Source organism: Neoarius graeffei, chromosome 11 (genome assembly GCF_027579695.1).
Source record: "Neoarius graeffei isolate fNeoGra1 chromosome 11, fNeoGra1.pri, whole genome shotgun sequence".
Classification (NCBI taxonomy): domain Eukaryota; kingdom Metazoa; phylum Chordata; class Actinopteri; order Siluriformes; family Ariidae; genus Neoarius; species Neoarius graeffei.
Genome location: NC_083579.1, coordinates 17635615 through 17646564, shown reverse-complemented (window position 1 = coordinate 17646564; position 10950 = coordinate 17635615). Strand labels below are relative to the sequence as shown.

General features: G+C 44.4%; 1 protein-coding gene across 1 annotated transcript; it reads right to left on the bottom strand.

Annotated features, from left to right (window-relative positions):
- Positions 1 to 4966: 4966 nt before the first annotated feature.
- Positions 4967 to 9197, bottom strand: LOC132893622 (tigger transposable element-derived protein 1-like). Its single transcript, XM_060932770.1, has 5 exons — positions 8993 to 9197; positions 7508 to 8914; positions 5877 to 5930; positions 5465 to 5664; positions 4967 to 5257 (listed from the first exon to the last, which is right to left on the bottom strand). The coding sequence occupies exons 1-5, from the start codon at positions 9195 to 9197 to the stop codon at positions 4967 to 4969; spliced, it is 2157 nt and encodes a 718-aa protein (XP_060788753.1).
- Positions 9198 to 10950: the final 1753 nt, after the last annotated feature.

The following is a 10950-nucleotide window of genomic DNA, read 5'->3' as shown; positions in this document are numbered from 1 at the left end:
CCAAAGCATACCACATCATCTGTAAAACACGGCGGTGGCAGTGTGATGGCTTGGGCATGCATGGCTGCCAGTGGCACTGGGTCACTAGTGTTTATTGATGATGTGATACAGGACAGAAGCAGCCGGATGAATTCTGAGGTATTCAGAGACATACTGTGTGCTCAAATGCAGCCAAACTGATTGGTCGGCGTTTCATAATACAGATGGACAATGACCCAAAACATAAAGCCAAAGCAACCCAGGAGTTTATAAAAGCAAAGAAGTGGAATATTCTTGAATGGCCAAGTCAGTCACCTGATCTCAACCCAATTGAGCATGCATTTCACTTGTTAAAGACTAAACTTCAGACAGAAAGGCCCACAAACAGACAGCAACTGAAAACCGCTGCAGTCAAGGCCTGGCACAGCATTAAAAAGTTGGAAACACAGCATCTGGTGATGTCCATGAGTTCAAGACTTCAGGTAGTCATTGCCAACAAAGGGTTTTCAACCAAGTATTAGAAATGAACATTTTATTTACAATTATTTAATTTGTCCAATTACTTTTGAGCCCCTGAAATGAAGGGATTGTGTTTAAAAAATGCTTTAGTTCCTCACATTTTTATGCAATCATTTTGTTCAACCCACTGAATTAAAGCTGAAAGCCTGAACTTCAACTGCATCTGAATTGTTTTGTTCAACATTCATTGTGGTTACACTACCGTTCAAAGGTTTGGGGTCACCCAGACAATTTTGTGTTTTCCATGAAAAGTCACACTTTTATTTACCACCATAAGTTGTAAAATGAATAGGAAATATAGTCAAGACATTTTTCTGGCCATTTTGAGCATTTAATCGACCCCACAAATGTGATGCTCCAGAAACTCAATCTGCTCAAAGGAAGGTCAGTTTTATAGCTTCTCTAAAGAGCTAAACTGTTTTCAGCTGTGCTAACATGATTATACAAGGGTTTTCTAATCATCCATTAGCCTTCTGAGGCAATGAGCAAACACATTGTACCATTAGAACACTGGAGTGATAGTTGCTGGAAATGGGCCTCTATACACCTATGTAGATATTGCACCAAAAACCAGACATTTGCAGCTAGAATAGTCATTTACCACATTAGCAATGTATAGAGTGTATTTCTGATTAGTTTAAAGTGATCTTCATTGAAAAGAACAGTGCTTTTCTTTCAAAAATAAGGAAATTTCAAAGTGACCCCAAACTTTTGAACGGTAGTGTATGTACATAACCAAAATTAGAAAAAATGTTGTCTCTGTCCAAATATTTATGGACCAAACTGTATGTTCAAACTCCTTTGCAATTTTACACTGTCGAACTCCTTTCTGATATTGCTCCACTATTTGTTGGCGCAGAATTGGGGGGATTGGTGATCCTCTTCCCATCTTTACTTCTGAGAGCCACTGCCACTCCAAGATGCTCTTTTTATACCCAGTCATGTTAATGACCTATTGCCAATTGGCCTAATGAGTTGCAATTTAGTCCTCCAGCTGTTCCTTTTTTGTACCTTTAACTTTTCCAGCCTCTTATTGCCCCTGTCCCAACTTTTTTGAGATGTGTTGCTGTCATGAAATTTCAAATGAGCCAATATTTGGCATGAAATTTCAAAATGTCTCACTTTCGACATTTGATATGTTGTCTATGTTCTATTGTGAATACAGTATCAGTTTTTGAGATCTGTAAATTATTGCATTCCGTTTTTATTTACAATTTGTACTTTGTCCCAACTTTTTTGGAATCGGGGTTGTACAAGTAATGAAACTCTTTGACTCCAACTGAACTCCAATTTACATACTATTACTATAAATTTTACTAAGTAAAATACTCATCTCATCTCATTATCTCTAGCCGCTTTATCCTTCTACAGGGTCGCAGGCAAGCTGGAGCCTATCCCAGCTGACTACGGGCGAAAGGCGGGGTACACCCTGGACAAGTCGCCAGGTCATCACAGGGCTGACACATAGACACAGACAACCATTCACACTCACATTCACACCTACGGTCAATTTAGAGTCACCAGTTAACCTAACCTGCATGTCTTTGGACTGTGGGGGAAACCGGAGCACCCGGAGGAAACCCACGCGGACACGGGGAGAACATGCAAACTCCGCACAGAAAGGCCCTCGCCGGCCCCGGGGCTCGAACCCAGGACCTTCTTGCTGTGAGGCGACAGCGCTAACCACTACACCACCGTGCCGCCCCTAAGTAAAATACTATATTGTAAAATAGAATATTTTAACCGTATTTATAAAACAATCTGGAGTGCAAAGATATGAAGAAATAAATTAAAGTGGCTTGTGTTAAAGTACAAGAGGTGTGTGAGGTCAGGGTTTAGTCATTGTGGTATGTGTATACCATAACTGTAGTGAGTGAGTGTCAGCAGTGCAGTAGCCTGATGGATTGCGAGTAAAACCTGTCTCTTGACCAGTTGGTTTTGGTCTGGATTCTTCTGTATCGCAGGAGAATTTGGGGGGAGGAAAACACACACAAACAAAACACACACACGGCTAGGTTAGCTGGGGCTTGAGAGGAGGCGCTGTGTCTTCCTTCTGCAGTAGTGACTGGAGAGGTCCTGGGTGACTGGCAGCTCAGTACTGGTTATATGTTGTACTGATCTTTCCACCCTCTGCAGAGCTTTGTGGTCAAGGGTATCCTTGAGTCTATTCCAAATCTTCTCAGCCCTTGGAGGAAGAAGAGCTGCTGTCTTTCTGCTTACATGACCACACCTACAGTGTCTTGCAAAATTATTAATTGCCCTTGGTGTTTGTCATGTTTTGTTGCATTAAAGATGGAATTAAAATGGATTTTGGGGGGATTAGCACGATTTGATTTACACAACATGCCTACAACTTTAAAAGTGCAAATTGCTGTTTTATTGTGACACAATAATTAAGATGACAAACAGAAATCTGGAGGGTGCATAGGTATTCACCTTCTTTTGTATGAAATCCCTAAATAAGAGCTGGTCCAACACATTCACTTCACAAGTCACATAATTAGTTAAGATCCACCGATGTGCAGAATGTCACATGATGTCTGTATAAAATCAACCTGTCCTGGAAGGACCCTGACTCTGCAACACTCCTAAGCAAGCAACATGAAAACCAAGGAGCACTCCAAACATGTCAGAGACAAGGTTGTGGAGAAGTATAGATCAGAGTTGGGTTCTTAAAAAAAAACATCCCAAAATTTGAATATCCCACGGGGCACCATTAAATCCATTAGAGCAAAATGGAAAAAATATGGCACTATTACAAACCTGACAAGAGAAGGCTGCCCACCAAAACTCACAGACCAGGCAAGGAAGGTACTAAGAGATGCATCAAGACACCACAGATAACGCGGAAGGAGCTGCAAAGATCCACACCGGAGATGGGAGTATCTGTCCATAGGACCACTTTAAGCCATACACTCCACAGAGTGGGACTTTATGGAAGAGTGGCCAGAAGAAAAAAAAAATCAATCATTTGCTTAAGAAAAACACATTTGGAGTTTGCCCAACAGCATGTGACAGACTCCCCAAAAACACATGGAAGATTCTCTGGTCAAATGAGACTAAAATTGATCTTTATGGCCATCATGGGGAATGCTATGTGTGGCACAAACCCTGAGAACACCATTCCTACAGTGAAGTATGGTGGGAGCGGTGGCATCATGCTGTGGGGATATTTTTCATCTACAGGGACAGGAAAGCTGGTCAGCACTAAATAGAGGGCAATTCTGGAGGAAAACCTGTTTGAGTCAGCCAGAGGTTTGAGACTGGGACGAAGGCTCATGTTCCAGCAGGACAATGACCCTAAATATACTGCTAAAGCTACATTGGAGAGGTTTAAAAGGAAGCATTTAAAATGTCTTGGAATGGCCTCATCAAAGCCCAGACCTCAATCTAATTGAGAATCTGTAGGATAACTTGAAGATTGCTGGACACCAATGCAACCCATCTAACTTGAAGGAGTTGGAGCAGTTTTGCCTTGAGGAATGGGCAAAAATCCCAGTGGCTAGATGTGCTAAGCTAATTTAGACCTACCCCAAGAGACTTGCAGCTGGAATTGCAGCAAAAAGTAGATACTTTGGAGGGTGAATACCTATGCACGCTCCAGATTTCTGTTTTTTCATCTTATTGTTTGTGTGTCAGGTACACGAGGGAGATGGATATAAGTGCAGAAGTTGAGTTTAATAACAAGGAGCGCGCGCATATTTTCTCACACACACACACACACACACACACACACACACACACACACACACACACACACACAATGAAACACACACAGGCAAAACAGTACATAAAAGGCTAAGTGAGAACAATAAGAAACAGGCACAAGAATCAAGAAACCAGGAAAACAAGAACACGGGTAGAAAGGCTCAATAATGCGTACTTAACATAGCATAATACTTCGCAATGCACTTGCATCAGCACAGTCCTTAAATAGGTAAACACAGTTCACTAATTGAGTTCAGGTGCACCTTGTTCATGGCACACATGCTGGAATCCATTCGGTGCGCCTTCAGGTGCATGCACCACAGCATGCAGGACTGATAGAACCCCTTCCCAATGAGCTCCCTCTGGGAGCAAAAATCCATAATACTTGGCCCCAGTGGGGGTTCAGGCTCAGGAAACGACTTGGGTTCTTGGCTAAGAGTGAGCTTGCACTGGGGACTTGACTTGGGTTCTGGGCCGGAATCATGCTGCCGGATCCAGGACTGAAGGTGGTCTCAAGCTCTGGGCTAGATTCGAGCTCTGGAGATAAGTTGAACTTTGGGCTGGACTCTAGTTCCAGCTCAGGAGATGACTCAGGCTGGAGTTCTGCCACTGGCTTGGATGTAGGGCTGGGCCTGAGCTCTGGAGATGACTTGAGCTTTGGTGATGACTCTGGCTCCAGCTCAGTAGATGACTTGAGCTGGAGGTCAGGAAATGGTTTGGACAGAGAGCTGGAAGTGTGCTCGAGCTGCGAAGATGACTTTTACTCTGGAGATGGCCCAAGCTCTGGACTGGACTCTTGCTCAAGCTCTGGAGAAGACTTCGATAGGAGCTCGGGAACTGGCTTGGGCTCAGAGCAGGAAGCGAGCTTCGACTTAGGCTCCAGGTTGTATTCGGGCTCAGGAGAGGACTTGGGCTTTGTGGATGACTTGAGTTCTGGACTTGGCTCAGGTACAGGCTCAAACTCTGTCAGTGCACTGCTTTGGTCCTGGTTAGGACCTGGCAACGGGATGATGGAGACCTCTTCAAGGCCGGCTGAGGTCATTCCAATGTCCTCAGACACAGGTTCAGAGACAGGCTCAGGTTCTGGCCTTAACTCTGGCACCAGCAGTGAAGCTGGCACAGGTGCTGACTCTAGCGCTGGAGTAGGCACTGATGCAGGCTCTGGCTCTGAGGCAGGCTCTAGCACTGGAATAGGCTATGACCTTGGCTACAACGCAGGCTCTGGCTCCAACTCTGGCACTGGTTCCGGAGCAGACACTGGCAATGGCACAGGAATAGATGCTGGCTCGGGTTCAGGCATTAATTCAGGTGCTGGTTCTGGCTGAGAAACCAGCTCAGAGGAGACAGCCTCCAAGAGGGGCTCAGGAACAACAGCCTCCTCTGCTGTCTCTACATCAGCCACTAGGGAGAGCTCTGAAGCGACGGCCTCCTCGGCTGAGTCGGCCACTGGAGGGAATTCTGGAACAACAGCCACCTCTGTTGGGTCAGCCACTGGCATGATTGCCCCTCCCCAAAAATTCATGGGGTTCCTCCTTTTCTAATGATTCGAAAATGAACTTGAGCATGGCAAAGAACGTCTGTGAACTTCGAAGACACGGGTGCTTGACACAAATCGGGTAATCCACCCCTCTGCATGCTCGTCCAGAAATAAGTGTTAATATGAAGCTTACCCAGATGAATTCGGGTGGCTTGGAGGTCCTCATAGAAGACACTGCAGATTAGGGCTGCACGATTATGGAAAAAATGATAATCACGATTATCTTGATCAAAATTGTAATCACGATTATTAATCACGATTATTCTTGATGTTAGGGAAATCACTTAAATTTTATCTCACTATATTCAAACAAACAATATGAACAGCTTTCAGTGCAGAATGAAATTTAAAAGAGAAGTTCTGATTTCCAAATGACAAATAAATGAAACGTATCCAAGAAATTACCAAACGATGAAGGAACTGAAAACTCAATTGCAACAATTACATAGCATTATACTGAGGCCTACAAGTTTTTAGCAAGAAAGACCAGCCTATCAACATGCTCTGGCTTTAAACATGAGCAAAGGCAGGTCACAACATTGCCTCCAGTGCTAAATAGTCTGTTGTTCTGACATAGTTAGCTTTTCTCTCTCACCTCAATCTGTTACCTACTCTCATGCCATTAGGGGGCGAACCGACGCATGTAAGGTTTCATTACTCCGCCTAAATAAGCAAGCAAGCCAAGTCACTTGGCTTGCTTGCTTATTTAGGCGGAGTAATGAAACCTTACATGCGTCGGTTCGCCCCCTAATGGTTTGGCGGAGTATTGGTCAAAAAGTGCTTTATCAGATATGCAGCAGAGCTCGCATTTTAAATGGAAATAAATCCCGATTTTCATTTAATTTAATCGTGGCAGCCAAAATCGCGATTTTCGATTAAATTCGATTAATTGTGCAGCCCTACTGCAGATTGAGTCCCATAAGGTGCTATTCCGTAGTAGATTGCCGGGGGACCCAGTCAGTCTTCAGCCGAAAATACGAAGCGAGGAGCTGAGACAGGGAAACGCAGAAGCAGCATGGGATCGCATACTGAAACACCTCTGCTACATCCATTATATGGCGAAGTATTCTGCCAGGTATGTGAGGGAGGCAGATGCAAGTACAGATGTTTTCAGTTTAACAACAAGAGTGATATATACACACACACACGCACAGTAAGCCCTCAGTATTCGCGGGGGTTAGGGACCGCGAATAAGCCAAAATCGCGAATACTTGTAACCCCCCCCCCATAAAACTGCTCACAAATGCTTATTTTGATGTCTAAAACACTCCCTATACCCTAGGCTATGATCCCAAACACTTTAGATACACTTCTGACCAATTTGTAGACAGTTTTCGAAAATATGTATGACAGTATACGACACCCTAGTCCGTATCATAGGCTTAACTTTAGGCTAATATAGTACCGACAACTGCCTCCGTGTCGTAGGCTAACTATGAATGTAAATACCCGGTACTTGTATTTAAAACATTTCACACTCTAATACGATACTAATAATGCAATAGAACTTCCATTACCTTAAATAAAATTCTATTAATCCAAGTGAAAACATCATAACAAATGTACAGTAAATAACTATGCGAACTAACAACACGTACGTATGCCGTAATGTAGCTACATGTACTACAATGTTTGGGCAATAGATGGTGTTACCGTAGTTTACGGTTACGTTTTCTTTAAACGAAAGTGTACGTAAACAGTAAAGAAAACTCCTGTGCAGTCTGATGACGATGAATGATGATGACTGCACAGCAGAGGCGTTACATCTACTCAGGGGCCTCCTCCTCTCTTTGGGGTCTTCAGGAGGCTTTTCAGGGGTTTTCTTTATGGGGTTGAAGAACATGGTGATGGGAAGCTGCTGTTGGTGTTTCTTTAGGGTGTTGAAGAGCTGCTTATATGGTTCGATGGCAGAATCAATTGTATTGCCACACTTGATGTAGCGATCCATATAAGGGTCCCATGACATCAACATGTCCTTCACTTCCCTCACGTGCCGAAGGATCTGCGACAAGCGGTCCAGAAACAGACCCTCATCCTCTGGCTCGTCTTCATCGCCAACTTCATCTTCACTGGCTGATTTGGTCAGCTCCTCCAAATCCTGGTCTGTCAGGGGGTCACAGTGGGCATCGATCAGGGTCCTGACTTCTTCCTCAGTGAGGTCATCGAAGCCTTCTCCTCCCAAGTGCTGTGCCAAGATGACAGCCCTATTAATGGCCGAGTGCTGAATTTCAGAAGGAGAGAAGCCCTCATAATCGTTGACAACCTCTGGCCACAACTTCTTCCAGCAGGAGTTAAGGGTCTGTTTCTTCATATCCTTAAGGGCTTGACCAATGATGGTGAGGCAGGTGGCGATGGTGAGCTTCTTCCAGTAGTCCTTAAGGGTGAAGTCACTGTTAGCATCCATCTCACTAACAAGATGCTGGAGGGTGTTACGGGTGTAAAGAGCCTTAAAGGCTTGGATCACGCCCTGGTCCATCGGCTGAAGGAGTGAAGTTGTGTTGGGAGGGAGGAACTTGATCTTGACACCATCATAGCACAAGTCAGCAGGATGCCCCCCGGCATTATCAAGGAGAAGAAGAACTTTGAATTCCAAGCCTAGATCGTTCAGGTACTCCTTCACTTGAGGAATGAAACTCTGCATGAACCAATTGGACGTCAGCACTTTCATCACCCATGCCTTCTTGTTGTGCATCCAGTACACAGGCAGAGCGTTTTTATTTTTGTTCTTCAACGCTCGCGGGTTTGCTGACTTGTAGATCAGGTCAGGCTTCAACATGTGACCAGCAGCATTGCCACACATGAGGAGTGTGATCCTGTCTTTCTGCACCTTAAAGCCAGGGGCACGGGCTTCTTCCTTCATGATGTACGTCCGGGAGGGCATCTTCTTCCAGTACAGCCCAGTTTCATCCATATTGAAAACCTGCTCTGGGCGGTAGCCTCCATCCCTGATGATCTTCCTCCACTTCTCAGGGTATTTTGCAGCCTCTTCGCTGTCTGTGGATGCCTTCTCCCCGTGAAGGATGGCACTTGTCAGTCCATACCGTTCTTGAAACCGGTAGAACCACCCCTTGCTAGCCAGGAAACCCTTAGATGGTGACGATGATGATGACGATGATGGTCCTGCCTCTTCTTCTGTCTCTTCCTCTTCGATGCTCACTTCTTCGGCTCCACCTTCGGGGGCATATTGGCTATAGAGGGTTCATGCCTTCTCCCGGATAACATTATCTAGAGGGATATTCTTCTTCCGACAGTCGGAGATCCATAAGGCCAAGGCTGACTCCATCCTGACGATGGCCTTATCCCTGACTGTAGACACGACCTTCGCACTGCTTTGGAAGCTGATAGACACGGTCTTCCTGATCTCTTGCTCCTTCTTTTTTATGTAACGCACGGTACTCTCGTTGATGCCGTAGTGACGAGCCACTGCTGCAAAACTCTTCCCTTTCTTTAGCATATCGAGAAGTCCTACCTTCTCCTGCAGCGTCATTACCTTCTTCTGGTGCTTAGGTTCCTTGGCAGGAGCCTTAGAAGGTTCAGAGCGTTTAGGAGCCATTGTAGGGCATAAAAATTATTCAAAAATACCAAGAACGCACAACACGTGAACAAGTCTGAACTACGGGAACCGCGAGTCTGTACTGTACAATGCGCTCATTCGTATCAGCCAATGAGCAGCAGCCTGCCATTCAAACTTCAGCCAATAGCGAGCGAGCATTCGGCTCCGAGAATGTAGCAGTGCGTAAACGTTCGATATGTTCGCCGCAAATGACCACGAATCGCTGAGATTTCCGCGAATGTATAGGAGATATGTTCTATATAAAATCCCACGAATATGTGAATTCGCGAATACTGAACCGCGAATAGGCGGGGGTCTACTGTGTGTGTGTGTGTGTGTGTGTGTGTGTGTATATATACATATATATATATATATATATATACAGTGGTGCTTGAAAGTTTGTGAACCCTTTAGAATTTTCTATATTTCTGCATAAATATGACCTAAAACATCATCAGATTTTCACACAAGTCCTAAAAGTAGATAAAGAGAACCCAGTTAAACAAAGGAGACAAAAATATTATACTTGGTCATTTATTCATTGAGGAAAATGATCCAATATTGCATATCTGTGAGTGGCAAAAGTATGTGAACCTCGAGGATTAGCAGTTAATTTGAAGGTGAAATTAGAGTTAGGTGTTTCCAATCAATGGGATGACAATCAGGTGTGACTGGGCACCCTGTTTTATTTAAAGAACAGGGATCTATCAAAGTCTGATCTTCACAACACATGTTTGTGGAAGTGTATCATGGCACGAACAAAGGAGATTTCTGAGGACCTCAGAAAAGGCATTGCTGTTGCTCATCAGGCTGGAAAAGGTTACAGAACCATCTCTAAAGAGTTTGGATTCCACCAATCCACAGCCAGACAGATTGTGTACAAATGGAGGAAATTCAACACCATTATTACCCTCCCCAGGAGTGGTCGACCAACAAAGATCACTCCAAGAGCAAGGCGTGTAATAGTCGGCAAGGTCACTAAGGACCCCAGGGTAACTTCTAAGCAACTGAAGGCCTCTCTCACATTGGCTAATGTTAATGTTCATGAGTCTACCATCAGGAGAACACTGAACAACAATGGTGTGCATGGCAGGGTTGCAAGGAGAAAGCCACTGCTCTCCAAAAAGAACACTGCTGCTTGTCTGCAGTTTGCTAAAGATCATGTGGACAAGCCAGAAGGCTATTGGAAAAATGTTTTGTGGATGGATGAGACCAAAATAGAACTTTTTGGTTTAAATGAGAAGCGTTATGTTTGGAGAAGGAAAAGACTGCATTCCAGCATAAGAACCTTATCTCAACTGTGAAACATGGTGGTGGTAGTATCATGGTTTGGGCCTGTTTTGCTGCATCTGGGCCAGGACGGCTTGCCATCATTGATGGAACAATGAATTCTGAATTATACCAGCCAATTCTAAAGGAAAATGTCAGGACATCTGTCCATGAACTGAATCTCAAGAGAAGGTGGGTCATGCAGCAAAACAATGACCCTAAGCACACAAGTCATTCTACCAAAGAATGGTTAAAGAAGAATCAAGTTAATGTTTTGGAATGGCCAAGTCAAAGTCCTGACCTTAATCCATTTGAAATGTTGTGGAAGGACCTGAAGTGAGCAGTTCATGTGAGGAAACCCACCAACATCCCAGAGTTGAAGCTG